The sequence below is a fragment of the Sylvia atricapilla genome, chromosome 3, assembly GCF_009819655.1.
Source record: "Sylvia atricapilla isolate bSylAtr1 chromosome 3, bSylAtr1.pri, whole genome shotgun sequence".
Taxonomy (NCBI): Eukaryota; Metazoa; Chordata; class Aves; order Passeriformes; family Sylviidae; genus Sylvia; species Sylvia atricapilla.
In genome coordinates this window covers 6,764,475-6,779,193 of record NC_089142.1, presented here as the reverse complement: position 1 = coordinate 6,779,193, position 14,719 = coordinate 6,764,475, and the positions used below count along the sequence as shown (strand labels likewise).

At 44.7% G+C, this 14,719-nt stretch overlaps 1 protein-coding gene across 1 annotated transcript in view; it reads left to right on the top strand.

Annotated features, from left to right (window-relative positions):
- The first annotated feature begins 5,867 nt into the window (after positions 1–5,867).
- The window catches only part of EVA1A (eva-1 homolog A, regulator of programmed cell death), a 205,045-nt gene continuing 196,193 nt past the window's right edge, over positions 5,868–14,719 (top strand). Inside the window, exon 1 of the mRNA XM_066314697.1 lies at positions 5,868–5,967. Within this exon, the coding sequence (XP_066170794.1) occupies positions 5,868–5,967 (100 nt within the window). The remainder of the gene's footprint in view (positions 5,968–14,719) is intronic.

Here is a 14,719-nt window from a genome sequence, read left to right as displayed (position 1 = left end):
AAGGTCTCTGGAGACAAAAATGGCTTTTCCAGTGTAAATTATAATAGTAATTTCTGTAAGGATGGGTTGTGTGCCTATGAGGGACAGAAAAACCTGGGGGAATGCTAAAAGACTCTCTTGTTGTCCTGCATGCTGCTGCCTTTGCATGCCGTCAGAGTGGAGTACAGAGGTTTGGGATAAATGCCTATGGTATCATTTTAAGGATGAATGTTAAGTTGATTCCTGTTTTTTTATCAGATAATATCATAGCATGTAACTCCCACAGGACAGGCAGAGAATTTCTACACAAGTTAATCTGAGAAAAAATTCTGGTTCCTGTGGAAATTAAGGACGATGTAAATTATTTGTGAAGGTTGGTGTTTGTGGATACTCTTGTGCCATTAAAGGAATTTTTAACTGCCCTTCCCTGGAAAAGTGGAGATTAAAGATGCCCCAGGTGTAAAAAAAGGCTTCTCCCCCATGGATCCTTGCAGACATTGTGCAGTCTTCTCTCTGAGTTTTGCAAGTCCATCACCCACCCCATGGCATCCCCTTTCCCTGTTTCCCCATGGGCTATGGGGCTTGGTGTCCTGTTCCTCTCTTCCCTATGGTCATTTGCCCCCTGCCCTGCCCCTTGTACCACCCACAAACCTGAGACCCGATATTACTAAGGAAAACCACATGTTCTCTCTCTTTGGCTCCAGATTCACCTTCAGCACACTGGAATAAACACTTGCTGGAAATTGATCTGGGGCTGGGAGCCTTCTGCCTCTCTGCTGAGCCAGCCTGGTAAGGTGTGTGGTTGTGTGAGCTTGATTGCTGCCTGAATTCTTCTCGAGCAGTTTCTCTATGGAGAGTCTGACTGGGGTGTAGAAAGGTTGCAGCTGCACTCCGAAAAGACACACTGTTACAGTGTTACAGGTGGTAAAACAGAAAATACAAAAGGGAAAACCCTACTGGAGATCCAGATTAAAAGGGCTCTGTAACATTTGATTCATGCCTACATAGCAGCTGGACTGAGACAATTCTCCCTTGATTATCATGGGTGAAGTAACAGGGAAAACATATGCTACTCACATTGAATCAGCTGGGATGTCTCTGCTCTTCAAAGCCAAGACCAATGAGGTCAGAGACAGGTATCTTCAAGTGTGAAATTCAGCCTCTCATCTATAAACACTCCCAGAGAACTATTGAATATACTAATGGAAAGATAGTGGTGGAAAATAGTAAAGCCAGTACCTACCATCATCCAATTAATGGAGAAATCTACCCAGGATTTTGCACCACTTTGTTCACTGTTTCCCAATGTTTCAGTGGGATAAATGCATCACTTGGGGCTTTTGCTCTACACAGAATTTGGTTGAAGCACTACCCCCACTTGAAACCTGTCCAGTATGGAGTAAAGTCCTCCAGGTTTTCTGTTCATTTTGTAAACTGAAGTGATTGAGTGACACAAAATGTGAAAACTTCAAAGGCTTCTTAGTTTGAATATTCTGCACAGCTGTTGTTTAGCATTGAATATGGAGAGAGAGGAGGGTTTTACATGTGAGATACTTGGTGTTGTATTGCAAAACTGCATTATGTGAAGTCCTCTGCCTTCAAACTGATGAAAGCAAACAGTGCTTACTTCCATGAGTAACCCCATCTGTTTCCATAAGACACTCTTTGGGGAAAGATTAAGAAACAAGAAACAAAGAGCTGTACTCTGCTGGGAAACATTGCTGTTTTATATTGAAGCTCTGACCACCCAGTTTACATATCTTTCTGTAGGTATAAATGCACATATACTTTGTTATTAATTTACATTCATTTAGAAGGGATGTGGCCAAGTGGAAAGAGCTCTGGCTGGACTTAAAAAGTATTCAATATTTTCTTATCTCTGTCAATTTCCACTGGCTGAATTTTTCCATTGAAAAAATAGTGACCTCAGACATGACTGTTCTTCGTCCATGTGTGAAGTGGCAGAATGCAACAGGGCCTTTTGGAGAGTGCTTTGAGACCCCATGGAAAAAACAGTAAGAAGTGAATAATGTTATTAAAGTTAGAAAGAAAGACTAGTCTTAAAAAATTATATTAATAAATCTGCTTGTGACTGTGTAAACCAACAGGGCTTCAATCCTACATCTGGTTCTCTAGCTGAGAGCTATTCCTGGTCCAGCTCTTCTACTGACCAACCTTTGGCTGTTGATGGTTTAATCAGCAAGGAAGAGGTTAATGATGCCAGGTTAGTAAAAAACAACAAAGCATTACCAAAAATCAGGCCTGGAAGGAAGTAAGATTAGCACAAACAGCATTAAACTGGGAATCATCCTAACTGTGTCCATTCCTGATTACCATTTATGAACTGAGTAATGTTGGGGTCACAAAACTAAATGACGAATTCCTTTCTCACTGCCTCAGTTTCCCCAGTTGCACTTAACAATATTTTGGGAATTTGCATGCATGTTTCAGGTATTACAGTTTTGTGTGTGGCAGGAGAAGGAGAGGATCTGTAAGAGAGGAGCATGGGAGCAGAGAAAAATGCACTTAAGTAACATAGTGAAAAGGAGGACTGAGGTACAGTTGTTGAGTATGTTAGACTCAGTGAGAATTCTCCACAATTAATCTGTGGAGGGAAAGAGAGAAAATATTCCTCCAAGCTAAAATGTAGTGCTGGATTGCATCAGTACTGGTCTATTCCCACTTCTGGGTGGCTTTGGGGACAAGGGATTCAAGAGAATGTGTATCATTATATGTGTTATTACCCATCCCCAGAGACATATTTGAAGGCATGGATGGATTTCAAGGGCTGTTACTCCTAAAAGTAAAGTTCCATTTTGGTGTTGCCTTGATTCATGTTTACCCCGGGAGACTGTCCATGGCAGCTATCCTTTGTGTGTGCTTCCCTGGGACAGGTGGCCTCTTTGCCTTCCAAACACAGCTGATGTTCCCACATGCCCCAGGGAATAAGGGCATTATGGAGATGGGCTTTAACTGAATTGTCTGTTTCTCGAAGGCTACTTTTCTTTTCTTTTGTTTCTTCTTCTTTACCCAAGAGTTGCTTTCTTCTTTCCTTTTGGAAGGCATCTATACAGACTTAAAAACAATGCCCTCAGAGGACAAGACGCTGATGTAAACTTCCTCCTCTTTGGTTTGACTTTGTTCACAATAACCTAAAGGGCTGCTCAAGCTTGCTGCCCATGTTTAGCCTTAAACCCTTTGTCACCAGAATTTTTTTTTTTCTTCCCTATGTACTGAGTCAGCCAAACGTAATTACCCTTTAATCAGTAAAATCAACACCTGCTAACAGGGTGGGCTCTTTTCAGCAAATAGGGCTTCCCTTTTCCAGAGGCTGATAAATTTCCAGGGGTCCTATTGTTTCTTTGTTCTGCTGATAAGGAGCTTTGACTGATAATCTGGTAGTAGGTATAGTTTATCTCATGCCTGTAAGACAGCGCTGGTGAATCTTCTTCTTGGCGAGGGCAGCAGAACTAGGTGAGACAAGAATTATACCAGGAATGTCAGGAATTATATGCCATTATATGCCAGGAATCAAATCTCCTACTATTTTCTCTTTAAAACTTAAGTCAACCCTGGAAAAATATGGCTCAGAGAGGTTTGGCATGTGGGAATAAAATAAAGTATCAGGTGAAATGAAGAGTAAGTCATCCTGTAGGTTTTTTTTTTTTGTTTGGTTGGTTTTTTTTTTAATTGTCTTGCTTATGCAGCCCTCTGTAAAAAAGTAAAGGGGCAGAATTGTCTGCAGAGAGAAGGGACTGGGGCTGGATTGTACAGAGCCTGTGGGACCCCGGGATGTGTCTGTGCTGTTAGGGCAGCCCAGAGTCACCACTGTCTTTGAGGAGACATCTGCAGCTTCACTGGAGACCCTCAGTGTGTGAAGAGGTGTTGTGGAAGGAGCTGCTCAGGTGCAGATCAGGCCAGAACAGCCTCTTGTTCTGCGGTCATGGACAGGATCTGAGCTCAGACTCCGGATTTACCACACTGCTCTCATCCTCTGTGTGGCTGTTTGGAACTTGAGCAAGTGATTGTATGGGCAGAAGGCAAACAGGGCCGCAGGACTTTTAGCTTCCCTTGGGCCCAGCTTCTAGTACACACACCATCCCAAGACAAGACTTCTGGTGGAAAAAATTACTCTGATAATGTGAAAATGTTTTCCACATATAATCAGTCTGATATTCACATATAAGCCAGTTTGATATTCATCTGAGAACAGCTGAAACATTGTTAGAAATTTCAGAATATGTAACACTTTACAAGTTCATTTAACTCTAAAAAAACCCCTGGAGCCTTTCGGGCTGAAATTTCTTACACTTGTTTTTATTTCAAAGATCAATGTTTTTGGAGAGTTTCACTTAATTCCATGTGGATGAACAGGACAGAGGAGTAAAAACCACTTGTGGTTTTCCTTGGATGTTTTCACTGAGGTTATTTTTGCTGGATAGGAGCTGCAGGTTTGTTCAGCAGCTGTATGTGAGCCTGGCCCCATCTCCCCTCGGCAGCCCCACACAGTGCAGCTCCATAGGTTTGAATATATGGATACACAGGCTGATGAATGTCTGGTGTTTGCTTTGCCTGTGAAATACATCCCCCTCTCTCTGCACCAACACTGAGCTTCTGCCCTAGCCTGAATATGTGGGATATGTCCACTATTTGCATGCAAACATATGTCTGAGCTGCAGCTAAGGCTGGTGACCAAAGGCCCAGGACCTCCTTCCTGTACCCAGGGATAACAGAGTTCACCCATCTATCTGTGTCCCCAGTTCTCAGCTCTTTCAGATTAACATGACTGGCTTGATGCTGCCAGGACATGGATGAAAATCAGGCAGGATCAAATACTGGATGTGCTTCCAGGTGAGCTGGAGCCCTCCTTTAACTCTGCAGGATGAGCAGTGCTCAGTGAGCATCTAGGGCTGTGCTAGTTGGAGGTTAAAGTAATTGCTATGGAAGGAGCCAGGATTCCTGGGTCTCAACGCCAGGCTGGATGGGGCTTGGAGCAGCCTGGTGTAGTGGAAGGTGTCCCTGCCTGTGGCAGAGAGGTTGGAGTTAGATGATGTAGAAAGTCCCTTCCAACCATCCCTTCCACAATTCCATGAAAACCACAGGTCTGGATCTGCTGAAAAACCCTCTGTTGAGTTTTATGAAGGCTAGAGGGGTGCAGTGGGTTAGAGGGAGCCTGGCATGGCTTTCTGCTGTCAAAAGAAAGGAAGGTTTTGCATATATGCCTGATACCAGTTCCAGTCCTGCAATGGGATCCAGGAGGGTTTGATCCCTGGGCCTGTACGGTCTCCTCTGTTGTAGGATCACTCTCAACAGGGGGCACAGAGTTGTCCTGTCACCAGCCTGGCAGGACCCTGCTGCTCACACGGATTTCAGCAGCAGCTACAAATACCAGAAATCCATCTGAATTCAGGTGCTTTGTTTTGGGCTCCCTCCTTTGAAAACTCTCCTCGTCCTTTTGTCTCTCTGCCCCAGAGAGACAAGAGCCCTGCATATCTAATCCAACAATAGCTGGGCTCCTCCAGCCCAGCCCCCCGGGGCACCCCTTTCCCCGACTGCCCCCCAGCAGCTCTCAGGGCCACAGCTGGACAGCTGCACACCCACAGCCGGCAGCAAATTTGGGCAAAGAGGAGGCTTTTAGGACCCTGGGAACTCCGCCAGGGCTCAGGTAGGTCTGTCTCATTCCTCAGCCGGGATTCATTCACTCCCAGGGATGTGAGTGTGTGTGTGAGTGTGTGTGTGTGCCGAGTGCTTTTCCTTCCCCGCCGCTGGCTGCGAGCCTTCCAAGCAATGGGACTAACGCTGTTCTCCGGGCAATGAGGAGTGCTGGGCAGGGGCAGAAACCGCTTTCCTTTCCTCTGGAAGAAAACAAGCCGTGAGGACACCTAAGGATGTGCTGCCCAGATGTGTTTCCCACCTCCACCTTCCTCCTAGGACTCATGTGCTTGACAGCTTTCAGCAACTTTGCCAAGACTTCTGCAGACTTCTCAGGTAGGGAGAAGCGCCGATCCTTTCGTGTGCTGCTCATGCACGGAGGCTCTTATTCCAGTGCTCAGGAGCAGCTCAGAGAAAGGGGATGTGAGCAGGTCTGGGGAGTAATTTTTAATCTTTTAAAAATAACAAAAAGATGAAATGTGTCTTCTGTAAGAGTTTTTTAAGTTTCCTAAAAGCCTTTCTCAATAATTAGCAAAACTATTTCAGAAAAGTTAGTCTGACTAACTTTGGGAACTAGAAAAAGAGTAATGTTAACTTGTGTAAATTTGTAGCAGGGATGGTATTAACCTGTGTAAATTTTTAGGAGGTTTTGTGCTGTGTTTCTCACAGCAGTGAAAAGAGGTCGATTAGGGGAGTGGGAAGGTTTAGGATGTAAATTAAAGCTAACATAGCAAGCCTAAATTATTTTGTAGTGGGCCAGATTCTCTCCTCTTAGCATACAGCTCCTGATTGTTGCAAAAACCCCCTGAGCTGAGATAAAGGAGGTGCACGCACAGAAAAAATTATATTCTGAGCCTGTGTTTTCTTAAGCTGCAAGAAAAAGTGTCTCATTTATTAATATCTTCTGAATCTAAAAATGTTGATAGCACTTATTTTGAGTCGTACACAGTAGCTAAATACCCAGAACTTTGAAAGTCTGGCATCCCGTGTAAGTCTTATAACTCTATAGCTGCATTGGTCGCTTTAAGATTATGTTTCTGCTTCTGTTCTTTCTGGATGTGTATGTGGATCTGAGAAAACATAACAGATTTCATTTTGCAGCTTTAGCAGGGCTGATCAGTTTGCTTGGGAGTGCCCAGTCAGGGCCACTTTTCTTTTAGGATATTGGTTCTAATTTTGGGTCCTAGTGTGAGGAACTAGCCTGGCATACTTTTTAGGGGTACTTTGCAAAACTCTTGTAGTGGATAAGAGCTGCCAATTATAGTTTGCTGATGAAGTAGTGTCATTTGCAAGGGTTCAACCTCACTGGACTTGAGTTTCAACACATCCCAGCACTGCTGCTCATGCCTGGGAGTGCATGTGTGCTGTGAGAAATTTGTGTTAGAAAGGAGGAGCTTGTGGTGGAGGGTGGGGGAAGGAATATATACGGTAGCTGGAGGTCTTAATGTGAATTGAAGGGGGCCGGCTTGCCTGTGATTCAGTCTCTTGTGGGGGCACATCAGTCCTGGGGGCTCCCATTCAAGGCAGATCTGCCTCTGAATGGAAAGGACTGAGGCATTTCCCTGTTTCTAGTGTGCTTTTATCCTTTTCTTGGCACTGAGCTTTCTCTGTGCTCCTGCTTGCAAGCAAGTTGATGCAGAGGGGGTGCATGGAGTGGGCATGATGGGAGCAAAGGCTGCAACGGGGAAAGGAGGTGTCCTTCTGAAATATAGATTGAGTTTTCCCAGCCAGGCCAAATTGCCAAGCATTAAAATGTGTACAGGTGTCCCAGGGCAAAGGTGCTTTACATTGTGTTTGTACAACATAGCTGGAGCAGTGGAAGGAAATTTGATAGGCTTCAGTGGTGCTGGCAGGGGGAGCAGATGCTGTTCTTTTAAAAAATGGATAAGAAGCTTGCTGATAACAAAGTAATGTTTTCTGTAGCATCCAGCTGAACTGTCATGCTTTGGGAGAAGAGGGGTGGCTTATATCCCTGAGGATATGTGTGGCAAGGCTGCATTCTGAAGCAGGGTCTGTAACCCCAAATCCTAGTACAACCTCCCATGAGTTTCCATAACTGTTGAAACCTTCTGCCAGGTCCAACTATGTTTTCTGATAGCAGGCTTGGCGAATGTCCCCAGTCTTGTTGGACTGACTGTACCTTGCAGGACAGGAAATATGATTTGCTGCAGGAAAGGGCTGTACCCAGTCGCTAGCAGCTCAAATAGAGTTTTGTGAGCTCAGTAGCTGAGTAACCACAAGATGAAAGGGGGTAGGAAAAGGTACAGCATTTCCCAAATCACACTTTATGCTTTCCCAGCACATGTACACCTCCCCCCAACACATGAGGGTTTGCACTATGTGCCTCCCTGAAGGAGCAGCAGCCCAGGTAACTCTTCCTACTTGATGGAGCATCTTGTTTGTCACTGTTATCCCCATAAGTGAATTGTCAGCTGGCTTAAAGAATGGAAGGGAGGCAACCTTCTAACATTATTTGACTGTAATTGTTTCTGGCCTGTTATACACTTTTCTGTACTCCAGCATGTTCTGAATTCTTCTCTGGCATAACTGGAATTGAGCATCTTTGGGGAAGGCTTACAGATTTATTGTATGCCGTCCCACCTAGAGGTGGTGCAGCCAAAACATAAATTGTCTGCACCCCAGGGAGATGAGTGGATTTGTATTGGGTATTACTGCTGAGGAATGTAAGGCTTGATGTCATCCCACAGAGGCTTCTGCAGCAGTTGGTGCTGCAGGAAGATGACACAGCTCTTTGGGATATAAAGGCTTTTCCAGCTTGCAAATGAATAGCAGTACTGTCCAGAGACAGCAGCTGGTGCTCTTTGGAGAAGAATGGGGGTTTAAACTTAGTCCTGTAGACCCTGTAGAGCAGCAAAACCCCTCAGGCTTCTCAGCTTGGTTTGACTCAGCATTACCAAGGAGGTGCTGCTGTTTGTAATAGATCATGCCCGTGCAGTGGTGACCAGAGTGCGTGGATCCAGCCCTGGAAGGAGAGCTCAGGGACAACCAGTCTTGAGCTCTAAGCAGATCATATGTCAGCAGCACTGACCTGACTTCCATGCTGCAGCTCTGCAATAGGCCTGGATAAAAAACTTAGCAAGAACTTCACACTCAACCATGTCCCACTGCTCCCAGTACTCTCCCACTGGCTGGGTCTTCAAGGGATGTGTCTCTCATCTGCAGGAAGATTTTGTTTTTCTGTAGGTCATGGCAAGGCACACCCTCAGAGGTGCCCAGAGATGTGGTTAACTGAGTCTCAGCTCTCATAAGGGAGCACAAGCAGGGCTGGTGGGGTTTTCTAACCCCTGAGCACACAGTCTCACGCTGGGGCTCCATCCCTCCTGTTTGAACAGCTCAAACACCACAATGTGAACATGAGCAGTGCGTGTCCTGCTGGGGACTGGTGCAATCTGAGATGTAAGAATTCAAATTCCTTTTAAGTGAAGTATTTGAACTATGTGAAGAGTTTTGAAGTTGTTTTCTTTAATAGTTCTTTAAACATTGATGTTTGCAGCAGGGTGTGGGGGTAGGAAGCAGATCCTGAGGGAGAGAGTGGAGTTATCAGGCACTTTGCAGCCACTTCTTAAGAAGACCTGGACTTTTTCTTTGTGGCTGATTGTAGAATGGACTCTTGGTTTAATCTCATTCTGTGGTCTGTTCTTGTGCTCAGGACCGTTTGAAGGCTTAGAACCTGCTGTCTTAATGTGACACTTACCCCTTATGTTCAAGGTGATATTTGAGGACTGTGATGATGTGTGGGGTAAGTAAGAATCTGATCTTTTGAATATCTGTACATTAACCATAAACCTCTAGTCCTAATCTCAGTAGCAGCAATGAATTCTCCAAAACCCTTGCTGTTTGATAAAACTTCACCTTTGTTTAGGCCCCTTCTAATTTTAGTGAGAGTTCAGGACAGAGCAATGCCCTCGCCCTGCCAGAGGAAGCTGTGCCATAGCTCCTCTGAATGGGCTCTGGGAGGCAGGGATCCATGTGCAGTGCACAGGCCTTGCTCCTCAGAGGGACAAGGCTGATGATAATGAGGCCAAAAGAATACTTTGGTGTTAAATTTAAATGCAGGCATTGAAAGCTTAGTCAACAGCTATTGCTCATATCCTGTGTGTTCTCTCTCCTCAGCCACAATGTTCCTGTCTCTGAAGCTAAATCATGCAAATACATGTTGAGTTTTGCTCTGCCCACTGCTATCAAGGTGACCATTTAACTTCCAGCTGCATACCTGCAAGGAATTAAACTTATGTCATATCTGCCATGCTCCAATTCTCCTCAAGGATTTTCCCTTAGCTGATTTCAGGCACGTTGGCAGAAGGGTAGTGGCATCAGGTCTGTGTAGTTGCCACGAGTGTCATGTTAATGGAGACAGGTCCCTCCACTAGTCCAGACAGGGTTGTGAACTCATGCATTTACAGACGTAAGAGAGTCCACTGCAAGGACCAAAGTCAAAAAACTTACGTTTCTAAGCATGGAAACAGCTTGGCTGGGAGCTCGTGCCTTTTTTGACACAGGAGAACCCCGCTGAAAGAAAAACCAGCCTCGGTAGTGCTGCTCCCCTTGGGCTTGCTTTAATGTTTATGTTCTTTGCATTAGATTTTGGCTCAAGCTGGATGTGAGCAGCACTTGGCTTAAGAGAGCTGATCTGGCATGGAGCCAGATGAATACTGATAACTCCCATCCACACCCTGCAGGTGAGCCCTGGGTAGCTTTTGGAACCTCTCCCTGGAGGCCCATCTTGGTTTTGAAAGCACAGAGATTTTTTGTTGTTGTTATTATTGTTGGTGGTGGTTGGTTGGTTGGGTTTTTTTTTCCTTTCCCCCAAGAATATCAGGTTTCAAGTGAAAGCTGCTTTTGCCACCTCCCTGCTAATTGGCTCAGTGTGTTTGTTTGAGTGATGAGGGCTGGAGTTGGGGAGGGGAAAGGCACTTCTCCCTGATTGCATTTAATCAGTCCGTAATAAAGGCAATTTGTTTGACAACTCTGTTCACCAAATTATCACCAAAATCTACACGCTAACAGCTTCTGAATGCCTAATAGCCCTGAATGGGTCCATGGTGTCAAGGGGCAACCAGGATTTCCATGTTGAAGGTTTCAGGCTGTAAAAAGGGCATTTTCAGGAGAAAGGCAGACACACCACCACACTGGAAAAGAAATTGTAGCTCAGTAATGAAGATTGAGTTTTTGACCCCAGGGGCAGACATGCTTTAGACTTTGGTTAAAGACTGGGCCAAATCCAGGCCACCTCCATGCCTTGTCTTGGGGAAGGACTGAGTGATGAGGCAGGATGGACCTCAGGTTGCTGCTTAGAGAGGTCCCTGCCCCAGGTGATGTTTTCCTCCTCAGCTGGAGACCATAAGTGCTACCCCATCCATCACAGCTGCCTGGGCTGCAGTTTGGCTTACTGAGGGCAAACTGCCTGTGCTGGGGTAGAGAAATTCTCCTTTGCAAAGCTGACAAAATCAAAACCTCATCAAAGGTGGTTTAAAACCACTTGGCCTCTTCTAATTACGTTCTGGAGCTGTGGCTGCATGGGAGCTGAAAGGGGTGTCTGTGTCTGGGAGTCATGACTGAGGAGTTCTCACAGAGGGAAGCTGCAACTAAGTTTTGTGTCACATATGTGTGTTTGCCAGTGGAAAAAAGTCTAAAGACCTCAGAGAGTTGGGAGGTGTTGGAGGAGGAAATCAGTAGGAGTTTGGGTGGGTATCAAGCACCAGATCTGGTGCTCTTGGGAGAGCAGGAAAAGAATCAGCACAGAGACTGGGGCTATTTTGGTGCCTGAGAGAGTCGTTCTGGTTTTTCAGTGGGGATGCAGCTGGTTATTATGGTATCAACAAAACCACGTTACCAGGACCAAATACTGTGTTAAGCAAAGATACAGGTTTCTGTCCACCTCTGTCTGGAGGAATGCTCCAGAAAGCACTGTGGATTTCCCAACAGTTGTGATGAAAATGCTGTGCCTACTGACTGTAAAAATATTCAGCATTTACTTTTACTGACAGCTGAGGGGACCAAATTTGGCTTCAGGATGACAAACACGTGTTTCCAATTCCTTGTGTTTGTGGTCCTGGGCAGTCAGCACAGGCACTGCTGTTACTGCTGCAAAAAACCCCAGCTGCTGGTTGGTGTTTGTGGAAGCAGGGAAAGGAGACACAGTCTGGGAGGGATGGATGGGGCTGCTGTGGGTGCCAGAATGCCTCATGAAGGGTCTGTGTGAAACCTCATGTAGGCAATAACTTCGAGCTCAAGAGCCATATGTGTGCATCTGGCTCCTGTCATATGGAAATCCACTGGTTTAGCCATCACAGCTGTCAGCAAGAGCCAAGGGACCTCAGGGATCCCAACATCTGTGTGATGACTGGCAATATTTATATTGTATCTACTGATTGCAGGGTCCCAGAAAATGATGAAGACTTTTGTCAGTACTGGGAACAATTTATTTAAGTAGTAGTATTAACAAAAAAAAAAGTAAAAAAAATCAGCTGTGGTAATTTTAATAACTTCAAAGTATCCCAGTATCCTACTAGATGCACAGACAATTTGAGGAAATTGTCTTTGCAGCATTCTTCCTATGTCTGTGTGTTATCAGGGATACCAATGCTGCAGAATTAAAGAAAGCAACTATTTATATCCTCAGGTAAAAATTTTCCCTGGCTTAAGGTGCTGTGAAAGCAGGTTTTATATGTCACAAATAGTTTGGTCAATAATAATAAAAAAAGGTGAGAATTTTGGCATATCCTTTTTTCAAATGAGATAAGAGGCTACACTCACAATTGAATCTGGGGGGTGGGGAGAATAAACTTAGTCTCTGCAGGAGGAGAAAAATGGTGTATTTACACTTGGCACTCATGCTGATCCTTTTGTTGATGCTAATTTAAACATGGCCTGATCTCCCAAAGTGTTCAGAGCTGAAGATTGGCCTGTGCTGTGCTGTGTTCAGGTGGGTGTGCAGGGATTTACTTGGCCAGCACCAGAGCTGTTTACATGTCTTATTTGAGACTGGCTGCTTATGCTTGGCATGTTTGTGCAGGTAAAGATTGAACTTTCTGTTTTCTGTTCCAAAATAGCAATCCCAATCCCTGGAGGGGGACACACACTATTTAAAACAACTACCCATTTTGTTTTGTTTTTTGTGCTCTTGTAATTTCTTTAAACAAATACCCAAAACCTTCACAGATTGTGTCTCTTGAAAGGTTTGTGACTGCCTGCAGGAACAGACCCAATGTGCTCCTCAAAGCGTTTTTGGTCAGGGTTTTTGGTCGGGTTGGTTTGGTACAATAGTACAAGGCTCCTTGTGTCCTTGCCAGTGCTGTGCCCCATTGATCCAGCATCGCTGTTGTCTGGGATTTTTGTGCTCTTTCCAAAAGGCAGCCACGGGCCAAAATCTGCTCAGCTGTGAGGCAGCTTTGCTGACCTGCCAAGAGCTGTGCAGAACGAGCAGAAGCAGAGAAGTTAATCCTAACTCATCTTCTTGCAGGTGAAAACTAGTGTATGAGTAATAATTTGGAACATGTTTAAGAGAGCTACTTGGGTTACCTGTTACTATTATTTATTTACTTAGCTGCTCCTTTTTTCTGAGGACGAATGGTGAGTTCTGACTCTCTCAGCCTGGGTTTGGGCTGATCCAAATGTACCTGGCTCAGCTCACTAACTGAGTGTATAAACTCATTTGTAGTAATTAACACTATGAATGTCTCCTCTTTCAGCGTGTGCAATGCCTGGCTGCCTGGAGCCCAGTGTGTCCTTCTCATGTCAGAGAGACAAGGATGAGTTGGTAGTTCTGGGTTGCACAGGAAAATAAATCTTGGCTGAGTCTTTTCAGATATACTCTGTGCTCTTGAACTCTGTTGGTAGATGCTGTGGTGTCAGTGTTGATGGGGCTCCTTTGGACACTGAGGCTTGCTGTTCAACAATCCTTCTTGGATTCATCTGGATCCTTGCATGAAGATGGAGCAGTGTGTGTGTGACCTGCAGTTTGGGCAAACCCTCTGAGTGCTCAGGTGTCAGAAGTGTGTTTGAGTGAACAGATGGATGTAGGTGCTGCTGAAGAATTTGCAGTAGATGTTGTCCAAGCACTTTAGTTGTGGCAGGCAGAGGAGTTCACTCCAGCTGTTGGCAAAGTATCCCACATCCCACAACAAGGAGGAAGAAAGACTAAAAAAAATATATTTCTTTTTTTTTAATGTTACATTTAGAACAGAAGGCCTAAGGACCCACAGAAGATTCATCAGCCATTTACAATCAAAAAACTTCACTGTGTACTTTTGTGCACCAACTTTTGTCCTGGTATCAGTACACTATTGGCCAGGAGAGAGATTTTTCACTTCTCCAGCAGCCCATAAAAGAATCAGAATCCTCAGGATGGGAGAGAGAGCTGACTTCAGGTGAGATGCACAAAATCCTTGACAAATGGGGTACCTGATGGTGCTAATTGTCAAGAAGGGGCTATTCAGACCACCTACTCTGAGACCCCCTGTGTGCTTGTGATATTTTATTTTCATCTGCTATCAGATGCCTGTGGCTTTGCTGCTATGATATTATCAACATGTGTTGTATCAGCCTCAAGGGCTTAAAGTGGGCTTTCACTCCCACTAGTAAATATGAAAACAAACACAGCAGTGTGGGGATTTTCTGCTAATGTTTCCTCTGTGATTTCTGTATCACACTGCGGGATGGTGTTGATATTGAGGGTGCTCTACAGCAGGTGCAATTCCTGAAATTAATTTCCCATGTTTGCTGTATTTTGCAAAAGCTTTTGGCTCACGTTTTTCCTAAAATTTGTGTTGGGCCAAGAGTGCAGACACTTAGTGCAAATAAAGTGATAGGTGGTAACTTGATTTCCTGTGGCTGGGTTATGGATTATTGTTTTGGGCCCCAGTCTTTGGGAAATCTCTTCCCTCTGTGGTCTGTGTGGGTACATGCAGTGCTGCTGTGGCCCTGGTGATGCCCACGGAATGCTATGGAACAAAAATCTGCAGTTTGAGTTTGAAAAAGTTTAGCTCTTGCACAAAACATTCAAATAACAGTATTATTATTCAAATTAAACATTTGGAAGTTAAGAAATGTTAAAATTAAGGTAGTT